Below are 15,403 nucleotides of genomic sequence, written 5' to 3' on the forward strand. Positions count from 1 at the left end.
CTGTCACCTCCTCCTCCTTTTCCGCCGCTCCCTCGGGAGGTGATGCTGCTGCTCCCGCTGGGGACGCCCCGGTGACACCCGGGGGACACCGCGGGTGACCTCTCGAAGAGACTGCAGGGTCACAGTGGCTCCTAGAGTCCCCCCGAAATGACAACTGGGAGGGGCTGGGATGCCACAGGTGCCAGTTTGGAGACTGGGTGCTCGTTTGGGGGGGAGGTTTGGGGTCTCCAGGGTGGCTCCCGAAGTCTCCTCCCATCATCCCAAAGTCACCCCCAGCCCGTGCCTCAGTTTCCCCTTGCTCTGCAGGGACCACCCAGAGCTGATGTCCTGGAATTGGATTTATTTTGGGAGGTTTTGAGGTTGGGGCTACTGGGATGGGCTGGTGGGCCAGTGGGATGGGCCAGGTTGTGGCTGGGCTGGTGGTCATCTCAGCTAGGGGCTGTCCAGGCTGGGGGGCTGCAGATCAGAGTCCAGCTGGGATCCATGGGTCTGGTGTTCATCTGGACCAATGTCCAGCTGGGATCCATCAAACCAACATCTGCTGGACTAATGTCTGTCCAGACTGGGCTGGTTTCCATCTGGACTGCTGTCCAACCTCTCCTGCCTCCATCCAGCCCAGGCTCCCTGGCCGGGGCTGCTCCTCACTGCAGGGTGGACAAAGACCCATGGTCAGTCACAAGATGACCCTAAACCCCTGCCCACCAACCCCACCAGGCCACCCACCCTGAGTCCCCGTGCCACTGGTGTCCCCTGGAAGCCAGGCCAGCTCTGGATCTCCTCGAAGAGGGCGTTGCCGGGGCAGTCGGTGTGGCCGAGCTGGCGGTGGCCGCGCAGGATGAAGTCCGGCCGGATGTGGCCGAAGCGGACGGCGCAGGGCAGGAGCTCGTCCCGCATGAGGGCCAGCGTGTCGGGGTCCGGCAGGGTGGCCGTGAAGTCCCCAACGATGCCAACGCCGAAGCCTTGGGTGTTGTAGCCCTTGGTGTGGGCACCCACCCAGTGCCACCCCCGGCCCTCGTACAGGTACCCATCCGAGCCCACCACAAAGCTGTGAGGACATGATGGCAGTGAGGGGACAGGGATGGGGACTGCAAAGGGACAGGGATGGGGCTAGTGGAGAGACAGTGATGGGGACAATGTGGGGACAATGATGTGGGCTGTGGGGGCCTATGGGGACAGAAGGGGAAATGGGAACGGGGACTGTGGGTCAACAGTGATGGGGACTGTGAGAGAACAGTGGTGGGGTCTGTGAGGTGACAATGACATGGACTGCAATGGGACAGTGATGGAGACCACAGGGGATTACAGTTACCATGGGGTAGACAGGGATCATGGGGAGACAAGGATCGGCCCCATGGAGGGTGGGAGGAACCAGTGGAGGTGACAGTGCCCACAGGGGTACAATGACAGGGCCCACGGGAGGTGACAGGGACTGTGGCAGGTGCCATCACCCCAGGGAGGTGACAGTGACCTGTAGCCGATGTCGTCCCAGCCGCGGGTGTCCTGGTGGAAGCGCTGCATTTCCCTCATGGCGCGGGCGCAGGCGCCGAAGGTCTGGCAGGGCCGGGATGGCTCCAGGGTGTGGTGCAGGAACACCGAGCCCAGCGGGGGCTGCAGCGGGGCCGGGGTGCCCCGGTAGGGACGGGCACCCCACAGGCAGCGCGGCATGATGGCCGGGCACTCTGCGGGGACAACAGCAGAGTGTTCCCTGAGATCCTAGGGACATGGCAGAGGGGACATGGGGGGGACATGGGGCTTGATGGGGACACAGTAGAGTCTGCATTAGGACAAGGGGCTTGACGGGCCCTTGGGGACATGGTGATGTCCACATGGGGACAAGGTCATTTGGGGACAAGAGGCCATTTGGGTACAAGGGGCTTGGAATCACAGCAGAGGCTGTGTGGAGACACAGGGGGTGATAATCTTTGTCTGGGAGGTGACAACGCCCATTTAGGTGGTGACAGTCCCTGTTTGAGGGGTGACGCTCCCGTTTAGGGGGTAACAATCCCTGTCTGGGAGATGACAACTACTGTTTAGGGGGTGACAACTCTGTTTGGGGAGGACAATACCCATTTAAGCAGTGACAATCAGTATTTGGGAGATCACAATGCCCATTTGTGCAGTGGCAATCCCTGTTTAGGGGGTGACAACCCCTGTCTGGGAGGTGACAACCCCAGTTTGGGAGGTATCAACCCCATTTATGAGATGCCACCCCACCCGTACCCACGTAGCGCTCGCTGAACTCCCGCGCTGCCCTATGAGCCACGGCTGCCACCTCCTGTGTCCCCACGTCTCTCAGGAGCTCCGAGGTGGGCGACAGCGTCCTCAGCAGCTCCAAAACCGCTGCCACCTCCTTCTCCAGTCGTCCCTGTCCCGCCAGTGCCCCAAAATTCCGGCGCCGGTAACTGCTGGGGGGTCTCCCCACTTCCGAGCCATTCCCGGTCCCGTAGTAGCCCCGAAGCAGTTCGGCCACCGGGAGGGGTCCCCGGGCCAGCCGCGCCCCCAGGACTGCCCCATCCATGGCCCCGATGGCCACAGGGTCGGGGACAGGGGACGGGGGACCCCTCAAGGTGTAATTTTGGGGGTTCTCCACGTCGTCCCAGCAGCCGCCGGGTCCCAACGCGGTGGCGTTGTGGTCACTCCCCTGCGCCAGCAGGAAGGATGTCCCCAAAGCCTCGGTGATGGTGACAGCCCAGAGGGGGTCGGCGGGCGGGTCGAGGGTGGGGAGGGGTCGCCCAAACCCGCCGGATCTCAGCCCCGCCTCGATGCCGGCCAGGAGGGGACCGAGGGCCACCGTGGAGCCGTCGGGCGCCAGCACCGCCCCCAGCTCCGGTGTCGCCGGGTCGTGGTGGAGGAGCTCGGTCAGGAGCTGCCATTGGCCCGGGGTGAGAGCCGGGGGGCGTTCGGGGGTCCCGAGGGGCCCGCCCAGCACCGCCCGGCACCCCGGGGTGCTGCAGACTCCCAGCCGCCTCACCAAGGCCGCGGCGGCGCCGGGGGAGCCGCCCCGGGCTGGGGACTCGAGGGCATCCAGGATGTCGAGCACCGAGTCCATGTGGCGTGGGGGGACAGTTGGGGACACAGCTGGGGACACGCCTGGGGGGACAGGGGGTGGGGGGTGAGGGGGGTTAAGGGGGTGGGGAGGGGGTTGGAAGAGGGAGAGGCACCCAAAAATGTGCCACAAGCAAGGGGAGGGCACCCAAAATGGGGGGAAAGGACCCAAAAAAGGGGGGAAATGACCCCAAATAAGGGGAAAAGACCCAAACTCGGGGGAAAGGACCCATAATAAGGGGAAAGGACCCAAAATAGGGCAAAAGGACCCAAAAGAGGGGGAAGGACCTAAAAGAGGGGGAAAGAACCCAAAATAAGGGGGAAAGGAGCCAAAACAGGGAGAAAGGATCCAGGGAAAGGATCCAAAATAAGGGGGAACAGACCCAAAAGAGAGGAGAACGACCCAAAATCAGAGGAAAAAAGGTGTCCTAGGCTGTTGTGGGATGTCGTGGCGTGTTCTTACCTGTGCCAGGGTGGGCGCAGATGCTCAGTGCCAGCAGCAGCCACAGGAACATCCTGCAGGACACGGTGACTCCTTGAGGGACACAAGGACACCCTGTGGAACCAGGGGACACCCTGCAGGACATGGCCCCGGGGCCTTGGGGACTTTGACCCCACAGGGACACATGGGGGAGGGACAGGGACACAGGGAAGGGGACAGGGAGACATGGGGAGGAGGGAACACAGGGAAAGGGACAGGGAGACATGGAAAGGGACAGGGACACACGAGGGGAGGGGACGGGGACACATGGGGAGGAGGGGGCACAATGCCACCAGGACACACATCAGGGACAATGTCGCCACACCTGTGGGAACACTGCCACCATGACATGTCAGCGCATGAAGCCACCAGGATATATCAGGGGACGCTGTCACCAAGCCATGTGACCCCTCCATGTGACACTGACCCTTGTCCTGTCCCCAGCCTGTTCCCAGGGGCAGTTGGGGTCCCCTGAGTGCAGTGGCTCTGGGACACCCTGGTGGCTGTCACCTGCTTCTGGGCCACTTGTCACCAGCTGAACAAGTTCCCTGTCCCCCCCTAGTGGGTGGTGAAATTCAGCTGGGACACCGTAGTGGTGACAGTGGGAACATAGTGGCAGGAACTGCATCAGGCAGTGCTTTGCCATGGCCGAGATGAAGATGCTGGTGGCACTGTGGTGGCACTGACACTGTCTCAGTGCGTGACCCCACCCATGTCCATGTCCCTCCATGTCCCCATCCATGTCTGTGTCCCCTCATGTCCTCATCCATGAGGGGGATGTCCACATCCATGTCCATGTCCCCCATGTCCCCATGCATGGCCATGTCCCCCCACGTCATTGTTCCCCACCCATGGCTTTGTTAAACATCTTTATTTTTACCCCAGTTCCAGGGGTTTCAAAGGGATGAACAAAAATGAAAAAAAATCAAGGCTAAACCAAAAGGATTTATGTGTCTGTGCCAGTTGAGCATCCATGTGCTTACATGGGTGGAAGAACCTTTTTAGATGGGATTTCCATCCCACTGTCTCCAAAATTGTGAGTTTTGCCCCAATATATCCCCATTTTGCTGTGGAAGATGCCTGTGGGCCAGAGAGAATTAAAACAATGGATTTATGTTCGAGAAGATCTCTGAGGCCATCCAGTGTTGCTTGATGCCACCAGAAGATGCAAAAGGTGAGATTTTTCTGGGGACAGAAGTTGACAAATCTGCTCTCCACAATGGATTTCTGATGTTGGTCTGTGGATGTGTCCAGGTGCCCACAGGGAGACAGGAGGATGTAGAGCCCCCCAGCCAGGGGTCTTCCCAATATGGATCACCAGGACCATGGATCACCAGCTCATCCTGAAGTTCTTCCCACCCTCTCCACACTTGTAGGATCTTTCCCCAGTGTGGATTCTCCAGTGGTAGATCAGAGTTGAGCTCTGGTTGAAGCTCTTCCCACATTCTGATCGCTTGTGGGGCTGCTCATGGACACCCAGCTCTGAGCTCTGGCCTGAAGCTGCTCACGGACACCCAGCTCTGAGGTCTGGCCTATCTCCAGCTGCATTTCTGGCCCAGGGTGGGTTTTTCCTCTTCACAGATCCCAGGGCTGGGTTTACAGCCCCTCCTCATAAAGAATCTCTGAGGCTTTTCCTCCCTTTTGGATTCCTGCAACATGGAGCTGCTCAAAATGGCCTCTGCCACAAGGTTCTGCTGCGGGGATTTGTCCTACCTGGTCTCCATCCTCAGCTCCATCCTCTGTCTGGGGGAGGAAGGACAAGGAGAGGATGGGATTTGCCTCCCTGCCAGAGGGAAGGGAAAGGAGATTCCCCCCCCTCCATCCCAGGCAGCACCGGGGTTGTCCTGCAGCCGGGGGCAGTACTGGGCTGGGAGATGGAGCAGGAGGGAGGGGGAAAGGGGCACTGACTTCCTCCTCAACTGCCTGGGTGTCCTGGGACATCTTCCTCTTCCTCGTGGTCGTCTTCCCTTCTATCAGGTCAAGGTTTGGGAATGGGAAATCCTGGTTTGCGGGGGAAAAACAAGGGGTGAGCTCATTGATGGTTTGATGGTCCTGCTACACAAGTCCAGTTCGACAAGTGACCACCCCTTTCAGCCTCGGGGGCCCAGACTTGGCTCATCTCCAGCCTCCCCCAACCTTTCCATCTACCGGGCGTCCCCTGGCTCCAGGATCGCCCCTCTGTGCTCTCCCCACTCCGGGGCTCCCGTGTTCTACCCTGGCTGTCTCCGGGGAATCCCTAACACCGATATCGCCCCTGTCCCCAAAGGTACTGCGCAATCGCTACCTGGGATCACTCTAGATCCCTCCAAAGTGGCATTTGCGGCTCAGCTTTGGGCTCCTGTGTTATAAATAAGAAGCTTGACTAGGCTAATATTCAAGCAGCAATCAATTTATTAACTAATATGGTAAAGTAAGAGCAATACAGCGCTGGGTACAGTGTGGGAAGTTTTCCCTTCAACTGCACACTGATAGCTGAGGCTTACAGGTATTAATAGGGGTACTCATAAGCTTTCTCAGCAGTTTCTATTCCAATTTTTACTCATCAGCAGTTTCTCTTCCAAATTTTTACGTCACAATTCTATACACTATTGTGATTTAGTTTTTCTCAGGATGTATCCCAAAAGGAGTATTCCCAGATGGTGATGGTCCGGTTTCCAAAAGAAGAAAGATGAATCCCATCTGGTGGAGTCCAGCTCCCCAGATGTGGGTCCACCTTTTAATTGCAAAGACTATAAATCTCATAACAGTGATGTCCAGCTTCCCTTGGTCGAAACTATAAATCCTTGAGGTGATGTTCATCTTCCTTTCTTGAGCTGCTTTTCTCTGTTTCGTTAAGGCATGAGATAAGCATGTTTCCTTTATATATATTCCAAAGCTATAGTTTTAAGGATATAAGCAATATTCTAAAATTATACTTCGAAAGGTTATTATTGCAAAACTCTTTAAGGTTATTATTGCAAAACTCTTTAAGGCTTAACTACAAGCAAAGAGCAACATCCTTAACACTTTAATTCAAATGCTCCTAAATCAACTAAGGTTAATTGCGAACAAAAGATAAGTTCAAAGGCCTTCTTCCATGCTTTACTTTTCTCAGTTATTAGAATTCGTCTTTATAACTGTCCCATGGTCAGTTTCCACACATATCACAATCACAAATACACACATTGCCTGTATGTACCTGACATGAAACACAGCTTTGTATTTCACACCTGCAAGATCCAAACATTCCCTGCCCCGCAAAAAAACCCTCCTGGAGACCCTCCGATGGATTTGGGGCGAACTCCCCCTCTCCAGTCCCCTGCGGGTTCTGGGGGGGAAACGATGCTGCCGGAGCCGGGGAAGCCTCAGCGGGCGGGCCGGGGAACATCGCGGTTTTCTGCTGCTGCTGCTCGTCTTCCTCTTCCTCCTCCTCCTTCTCTTCCTCCTCTTTTTCCTCTTTCTACCGCTCCTCCTCCACTCTCAGCCCGGCCCGGGCAGGTGCCGACACCCAAAAGCAGCCGCGCTCTGCCCTGGGGGTATCTCCAAAACGGCCCCGCCCCACCCGGCACTGGGAGCGATACTGGGAGCACTAGGAACGATGGTGAGAGCACCGGGCAGGAACAGGGAGCGCTCTCCCTGCCAGCCCCGCCCTTACTGGGAAGGAACTGGGAGCAAACAGCGCCCGGACGCGGCTACAGCCGGCGGGGGCGGAGCTATGGAAATATCAGAGGGATCGCGTGCTGTGATTGGTGGGTGGGAGCAGTGCGGGGTTTCTCCGGTCACGTGAGGGGTGAGGCGGGCTGGAGCGATGGCGGCGGCGTCCGGTGCGAGGGGACCGGGATCGGGAATACGGGACAGAGACCGGGAATGGGACCGGGAATACAGGACAGGGACCGGGAATAGGACTGGAAATACGGAAGTGGGAACGGGAACGGAATATGGGAAGGGGAGTAGGAATACGGAAACGGCAACCGGACTGAGAATATGGGATGAGGAGTAGGAAGAAAGGACCGGGATTGAGGACCGGAATAAGGGAACGCGACTGGAAATGCGGGAACTTGAATATGGGAACGGGACCGGGAATGGGAATGTGGAAACGGAAGAGGGAATATAGAAATAGAAGTATGCCAACAGGAATGTGAGAACGGGAACAGGAAAGTTAGGGTATACGAGACTGAGAATATGGGAACGGCAACCAGACAGAGAATATGGGACAGGAACAGGGAATGAGACCGGGAATGGGAGCCGGACTGAGATGGGAGCAGGACGGGACACGGGAAGGGGGTGGGGGGCACGGGAGTGACAGCAAGGAGAGGGGCATCCGGGACAGGGAACATTAGGAACCTGGACAGGGGGACGTGGGCATAGGTCCAGGGCAGTGGGTCCTTGAGCAGCTGCCCCAGAACCTCCACCAGGGTCTCTCAGTGCAGCCAAAGCTGCTTGGCCCTGGTTTCCCAAAGCCCTGAGCAACTCCCAAGTCCCTTCCAGGAGCACTCCCTCCAGCCCACACAGCTCCTGCAAGTTCCTCCCATGGCACCGACCATGTCTTAGTTCAAGGTCTTTATTTTTACCCCATTTTTGGGTGTTTGGAAAGGACAAAGAGAAATTAAAAGAAAATCAAGGTCACAGGAGCCTGGAAGAGGTGGAGCCCCCCAGTCAGGTGTCTTCTCAATATGGATCACCAGGACCACGGATCACCAGGGCTCTGCCCAACGGGGGTCACTGGAGACCACCCAACGCTGATCCTCCCATGGGGGATGGAGCTGGAGCAGCGCACGAAGCTCTTCCTGCACTCAGGGCACTCACAGAGCTTCCCTTAGTGGTGCCTCCGTTGGTGTTGGGTCAAGACTGAGCTGTGCCTGAAGCTCTCGACACTCAAGACTCTAGTATGGCCTCTCCACAGTGTGAATTCACTGATGTAGGAGATCGGAGCTGCTCTGAAACCTCTTCCCATACTCAGGACACTCATAGGGCCTGTGACATCATGAGGAGCAGGGCTGGGATGTCCTCTGGTGCCTGGGACATCACAAGGAGAGGGGCTTGGATGTGCTCTGGTGCCTGTAAATGTAGTAATCACATATCCTCTGAACAAAGAGAGACATAGCTCTCCCAGGATTTTCCTGGGAAGCTGTGAGAAACTGTGAGAAAGCTTAGAAAAAAGAATTAAAACAATTATTATCTATCTTTCTGCACATGTTGTTTATAGATATGATTTTCCAGAGTGTGCTATTCTTAGTTCACCAAGAGTGTGAGGTTTTTACTTTAAGACCAATCAGGTCTCAACTTAATGAGTTGGGTTATAAAAGATGCACTATTTTCTACTAAATGCCTTCTTTCCACCTTTTGAAGACTGGTGTCTTTGTTCCTGTCCCTAACTCAATGGCAACGTGTGAAATCCCAAGGGGAGGGTCACAGTGGGGCAGCTCTCAGTGTCCACAGCAGGTCACGCTGTCCAGTGCAGCCATGCCAGCGCTCACTGTGCACAGGGGGCAGGCTGGGCTGGACGGGGCTTGGGGCACAAACGCTGCCCTGGGACTGGGCTCTGCCCCTGCCTCTGCGGCCCAGCCCCTGGTGGGAGCACCTTGGGCAAGGCATGGGGCTGCTGCTGGCCCAGGGGGACAGGCCTTGCCCCCTGCCAGCTGCTTGGGCCCCTCTGATGCCTGTGCCATGTCCCTGTGCCTCCTGTCCCCGCTACTCCCTGCCACCCCTCACTCCATCAAAGCCCCACTCAACCTCTTCACAGTGATCTCTGGAAAGAAAGAAAGAATGAAGGAAAGGAAGTGTAGCTGGTTGACCCTGGCTGGATGCCAGGCACCCACCAAAGCTACTCTCTCGCTCCCCTCCAGAGATGGACAGGAGAGAGAAAGCAGAATGAAGACTTCATGGGTTGAGCTAAGGACTGGGACAGATCACTCAGCAGATACCATTGTTAGCGTTCAGGAACACATAATCATGGAATGATTATATGCAGGTGCTTTTATTAAAGAGCTCTGGGCATCAGGGGTACACAGACCCAAACCTGACTCTGACATGGTTTCGAGCTGAACATGTTTTATATTCTATCCTTATATACTTACATATTAATTATTAAACTTACATTGTTCTATTGTATACATTGATTTCATCCAAGCATGATTTTCTTGTGATTCCCCCTCAAACACCACTACATAGTTTCTCATGATTCTTTAAACAATAATTATATCTAATCACATCTAACAATTATATTATTCATCATATACTGACTATACAGGTGCAATTTCACATGATCTAGCAAATACAAAGCCTAACATTTCCCAGTGCCTGCCTTTAACATTATCCTAGGGCCTACTACGCCTAACTTTCTTTCTAGCTCCCTGAATTTTCTGTGATTTTAAAATATTTTATTAGCACCATCATGGGCAAAACATATTTGAAATTAGAGACATTAATTGAATTTATTTTTATCAAAATCAGAGCAGAATAGTGAGAAGTAAAATAAAGCTTTAAAAACACCTTCTGCCCATCCCTCCCTCCTTCCCAGCACTACCTCCTCCCCCAGTGGGTGCAGGGAGACAGGCAATGGGGGTTCAGGTCAATTCATCATAGATTGTTTCTCCTGCTGCTCATGGAGAGGAGTCGTTCCCCTGCTGAGCCAGGGGTCTCTCCTGGAGACACTTCTCCATAAACTTCTCCAAGGTGAGTTCATCTCAGGGACAGCAGCTCTTCACAAACTGCTGCAGCTGCCTCACTCTCCCATGGGCTCACAAGTCCTGCCAGGACCCTGCTCCAGCATGGGCTCCTCTCTCCACGGGTTTGCAGGTCCCTGCCGGGTCCCTGCTCCAGCACAGGCTTCTCATGGGGTCCCAGCCCCTGCTCAGGCATCCCCTGCTCCAGCACAGGCTCCTCCAGGCACTGCAGGTGCATCTCTGCTCTCCGGGCCCTCCATGGGCTGCAGGGGCCCAGCTGCCTCCCCAGGGGCTGCCCCAGGGAATCTCAGGGCAATCAGCTCCAGTCCCTGGAGCAGCTCCTGCCCGTCTTCCTGCCCTGCCCTGCCGTGCCCTGGTGTGTGCAGAGTTGTTCCTCTCACATGTTCTCACCCTGGTCACAGTTACAACTACACGATCACCAGTCTTTTTTCTTAAATCTCTTTTCCCAAAGGTGTTAATACCATTTCTAACTGGCCCAGCCTTGGCCGGAGGCCAGTCCATCCTGGAACTGGCTGGAATTGACTCTGTGGGACACAGAGGAGCAGCTGCTTCCAGCAGCCTCTCACAGAAGGTGCTCCTAGAGCTCCCCCTTACCAAAGTATGGCCATGCAAATCTAGTACAAGTATCGTAGGGTTTTTATAACCATTATTAATTATTTCTATTACCACTATTGTTGCTATTAATGTTACAGTCATTATTATTACTAATTTGATTCTTTTTTACTCTATACTAATAATGGCTATAGTAGAACTTGAAACCAAACTACTTAATTACAAGTAGAAGTTATAATTTTGGCAGCTGCTTGCCCTGTCCTGTTCTGTGTGTGAAGCTGCCAAGGCTTCCTATTTCCCTGGTTTGGGAAACTCAATGGCATTGCTCACGTGTCAGAAAGAGAGGGCTCATTCCAATCAAATGGAACAATCGTTGGATATATGGAAATTTGGAAGTAGAATCCCAGTTTTGACCATGGGCACCTGGATGGAAATGATGGTTCTTTTCCACAGTAGGGAAAGGGTGGAGCCCCAGTGTTTTGAAGGCAGATTAGAGGTGGCCCCCAGGAGGTCAAGGCCAGCAACATGTCTATCTTTGAAGCTCTCACTGAGTAGCAATCCTTGGATATACAGAATTTGGAAGGTAGAATCCCAATTTTGACAAGGGCACATGGACAAGAAGGACAGTTCTTTACTATAGGAAGAAAAGCATAGAGCCCCGGTGTTTTGGTGGCAGATCAGAGATAGCCCCCAGGAGTCAGGTCCAGATAGCCCCCAGGTCAGCCAGACCCATCTGTCCTGACACCTTTAGTGACAGAGCAATCCTTTGATAGAAGAAATTTTGGAGCCAGAATCTCAATTTTGGCCATGAGGCCCTGGAGGAGAAGGACAGCTCTGTTCCATAGCAAAGAAAGCACAGAACCCCAGTGGAGCGGTGGCCGGTGGAAAATAAAATGCCCAGGCTAGATAAGTGTCCAGCCAACCTCCAGCCAGTCAGGCACTTCCCCAACCCGAAGTCAGGGCCTTGTGCCCAAGGCGATGTCAAGCCTTGCGGATGTGTGGCCGCAGTAGAGAGCTCCGAAGTCGCAGGATGAAATGAAGAGGCGACTCTCAGTTTCTTCGGGGGGGTGGTTTTATTGGTAGGGAAACGTGGAGTTTTTCGGTGGAAGAAGCTGAGAGCCCCGAGGCAAGGAAAGCCTCGGGTTTTACAGAGGGTGGGAGGGGTGAAAGATAGCAAATCAGAGAAGGATACATTAAGGATTGGCATAATCGGAGAACCCATCAAACACAGTTGTGGGAGGGACCCTGGCCCCTAACCCAATCACTCGACACCCTGGCCCGAACTCTCTAGAAAAAGAGGCAGGGGTGTCGAGTGACAGGCAGGCTGCCAGGGGTGGGGAACAAGAAAGATACATTTGGTAACCAAGACAACTGGGGAGGGGTTTCGGGATTGACACAAACTGGTAACAGGGCAGGACCTTCTGAGAGAACAATGGGGGGAAAATTGAACAAGCATAAAACACACCACAGCACCCCAGTGCTCCAGGGGCAGATGAGAAGCAGCCCTCAACATGCCAAGGTCAGCAGGACCTGTCAGGTGGCCCTCAGCAGGCCAAGACCTGTTCCATGTTCCCATGGTTCCATGGGATCCCTCAGTGTCACAAAGGTGTCCTTGGTTCCATAGCACCCAGCAGTGTCACAATGGACTCCATGATTCCATGGGGACCTGTAGTTGCACAATGGTCTCCTTGCATCCATGGGGCCTGTCAGAATCACACTGATCCCTTGGTTCCATGGGGCCCAGCATGGCCTGATGACCCCCTTGCATCAAATTCCAAAATTATGGGGCTCCCAAGCAAAAATGTAGGAATAGGAATAACAGTTCTTTGCTATAAAATACATAGAGAACAGAATAGAACAAACACCAACATGCTAACAGAAGTTTTCCACCCGCTTACCACAAATGATCATGGGCTACTCCATTCCTTATCCATCCCCCAGGCAGGTTTGAGGAATAAACCTTGTGTGAGCCCACCAGCTGCAGAGGATTTTCCTTTGACAACACGGGGGATGCTCTGGGGGGCTGTTGAGAGACTGAAATATTGTGGTTCATGGCTTAAATTTTGTCAGGAAGGACTTTTTGCCCATTATGGCAGCGTGTCCAGAGGAGGGCAACGAGGCTGGTGAGGGGCTTGGAACACAAGCCCTGTGAGGAACAACTGAGGGAGCTGGGCTTGTTTAGCCTGGAGAAAAGGAGACTCAGAGGTGACCTTATCACTCTGTACCACTTCCTGAAAGGTGGTTGTAGTCAGGTGGGGTTGGTCTCTTTCTCCAGGCAGCACTGACAGAACCAGAGGACACAGTCTCAAGCTGTGTCAACAGAAATATAGGTTGGATATTAGGAAAAAGTTTTTCACTGAAAGAGTCATAAAGTTCTGGAATGGCCTGCCCAGGGAGGTGGTGGAGTCACCATCCCTGGATGTGTTTAAAAAAAGACTGGATATGGCACTAAGTGCCAGGATTTAGTTGAGGTGTTGGGGCATGGGTTGAACTCAGTGATCTTGAAGATCTCTTCCAACATAGTCATTCTGTGAATTCTGTGAATTCTTGAACTGTGCAAAGAAGCTGCAACCACCCAAGATCACCCCTCCCTGAATGTGCCTCCTGAGGGGCATTTTTGGGCTGTGAGTTGAGCTGAGGGACCTTGAGATAAGGGAAATGTGACTCTTGTCCAGTGATCACAGGTCTAGGGAGAAGTAAACAAGCCTGAGGGAGAAGAATGAATCCGCCAGAAAGCCAAGCCCAGAGCTGTCCTGAAAATCATCCCAGGCTGGGGTCGGACTGGGGTTGGCCACAGCCCCCAGACTCATTTGCTAAGACCAGATTTGCATCCCTATTACCCAATTAAGGGGGGAGGAGAAGAGCTTTAGGGGTATGGGGTAATCCCTGCCCAGGGGGAGTGAACACCACCCCCCTCACCCAAACTGGCTCAGGTGTAAACCCCCCAGCCTGGGAAGGCCACACACACCCAGGGAAGGTCTCTGTCCCTGTCACTTTCTTTCTCTCCCCTCTTTTCTCTTTCACAGGCTGGAGGGCTTTGCCAAATGTGACAATCATTCTTCTCTTTGTCCCTGTCACCTTTGTGACAGCTACACAGAGTTATTCTTTCCTTTTAATAATCTATATTGGGCCAAATTTCCACTTTTTTTTTTTTAATTGCAACCTGCCAGCAGCTGAGCTGGAGCTGTGCAGGAACCAATGAAACTCTGATTTGCCACCATAATTGCTTGTATTGTCAGTTTATTCATGTTTGGGATTTGTTTGCATTTTCATCACAAGTGACTTGTGGGAAGAGCAAATATTCCTGAAAGCATTTTATGTAGAGTTAAGTTTGGTTTCTGGCAAGTTTATTTTTTCTGGTGCCCAAGGGGTGCTCAAGGGGTCTCCATGCCTCTTACCCTGGGGTATGCTTGAGAGGGAATTGGGAGGGTTGTCCCTATCCCTCTTGTTATAGATGAATAATGTCATAGTTGGCTCACACAATTAAGAGTTAGATATTATGTGGATGTTAAAATGCATAGCGATGTTATTGTAATATGTCTTCCCATAGTCCTCTTTCCTCTCCCCCTTTTTAATAGCCTCAGTAGTCAGAACATTTGGAGAAGGCTGGCTGATTACCAGGAGGTGCAGTGTAACAACACCTGATTTCCAACCAAGATGAAAGAAAGTAATCTCCACCAATGGATGGCAGAGAAGGAGTTGACTGACAAAACTTTGAGAGGGGCTAAGAGTATAAAAGGCAGAACATCCATTTTTGTAGAGAAGCACATGGATAATAGTCACAGGGGAGGCTCCCAGTGCTGTAATTTTTCCTTACTTAGTCCTATGTTATAATTTTGGTTGAGGTTTAATAAGCCTTTTAAAATTTTATAAGTGAGAGTAGTTTCTCACAAGTTGAGGGATTTGTCCAGGATATTGAGTAGTTAAAACTGAAGGTTGCAGACAGAGACTCTCTACCTAGTTAAAGTTAGAAAGTGGTGTGTTTATTACACTGGTGGGCTAAAGCCATCTTCGTGGAACAGCCTGCGCCTTCTCCTCTCTCTCCATCTGCTGTAGCCAACGCCGCGGGGCTACCATCTAGCAAGCATGGTGATTACCAGCTCTATAGTGCTTGCAAGCTCTCAGGATTTCAGCTTTGCTTGCTAGGTAGTGGTGCCCTGGGCTGGAGGCTACAGCAGACAGAGAGAGAGGAGAAGGTGCAGGCTGTTCCACGGAGATGGTTTTATTTGGGGAGGTCCGTGAAGGGTCTCTGCTCTTCTTCTTTCTCCCCTAATGGGGTACAGTATGCTTCTTTTATAGGGTTGGAAAGGATCCAAGCTTGACCAATGGGTAAGGGGTTAACATGACATTGCCTTATAGGATTACAGAGATAGGTTAAGGGGTGGAGGACAGGAAAACAGGAATTTTCTTTTGCTGTTTCAGCATTCCTATTGTTCATATCCTCCATGGTGCTTTTCCTAAATCTGTGGGGTTTACTACAGTGGGCAGCATGGGGCTTGTCCCTGAAAGGTGTGACCACGCTGTACAAAGTTCTTTACCCTCTATTTATTTCCCAAGATCTTACATACAATACATATACATAACCCCAGCACCTCCTATCCTTGCTCTGTATTAAAATGAGGTCATTAGTCCTTCATGCATGTGCAATCCTTGTCTTGAA

At 53.2% G+C, this 15,403-nt stretch overlaps 1 protein-coding gene and 1 long non-coding RNA gene across 2 annotated transcripts; both read right to left on the bottom strand.

Moving 5' to 3' along the window:
* Positions 1-3: 3 nt before the first annotated feature.
* PGLYRP2 (peptidoglycan recognition protein 2) lies at positions 4-3,560 on the bottom strand. The gene is made up of 5 exons (XM_077191110.1): positions 3,509-3,560; positions 2,221-3,078; positions 1,469-1,679; positions 724-1,045; positions 4-111 (listed from the first exon to the last, which is right to left on the bottom strand). The coding sequence occupies exons 1-5, from the start codon at positions 3,558-3,560 to the stop codon at positions 4-6; spliced, it is 1,551 nt and encodes a 516-aa protein (XP_077047225.1).
* Positions 3,561-5,899: 2,339 nt separating this feature from the next.
* Positions 5,900-7,213, bottom strand: LOC143695998 (uncharacterized). Its single transcript, XR_013185469.1, has 2 exons — positions 6,705-7,213; positions 5,900-6,349 (listed from the first exon to the last, which is right to left on the bottom strand). It is a non-coding gene; the product is annotated as an uncharacterized LOC143695998 (long non-coding RNA).
* Between the last annotated feature and the right edge of the window lie 8,190 nt (positions 7,214-15,403).

This window comes from Agelaius phoeniceus, chromosome 27 (assembly GCF_051311805.1).
Source record: "Agelaius phoeniceus isolate bAgePho1 chromosome 27, bAgePho1.hap1, whole genome shotgun sequence".
Classification (NCBI taxonomy): domain Eukaryota; kingdom Metazoa; phylum Chordata; class Aves; order Passeriformes; family Icteridae; genus Agelaius; species Agelaius phoeniceus.

Coding starts and splice junctions, on each gene's coding strand:
- PGLYRP2 (XM_077191110.1), bottom strand. CDS start 3,560: ATGTTCCTGTGGCTGCTGCTGGCACTGAGCATCTGCGCCCACCCTGGC. Junction 3,079..3,508: donor CTGCGCCCACCCTGGCACAG/GTAAGAACACGC, acceptor GCGTGTCCCCAG/CTGTGTCCCCAACTGTCCCC. Junction 112..723: donor CAGTGGCACGGGGACTCAGG/GTGGGTGGCCTG, acceptor GTGACCCTGCAG/TCTCTTCGAGAGGTCACCCG.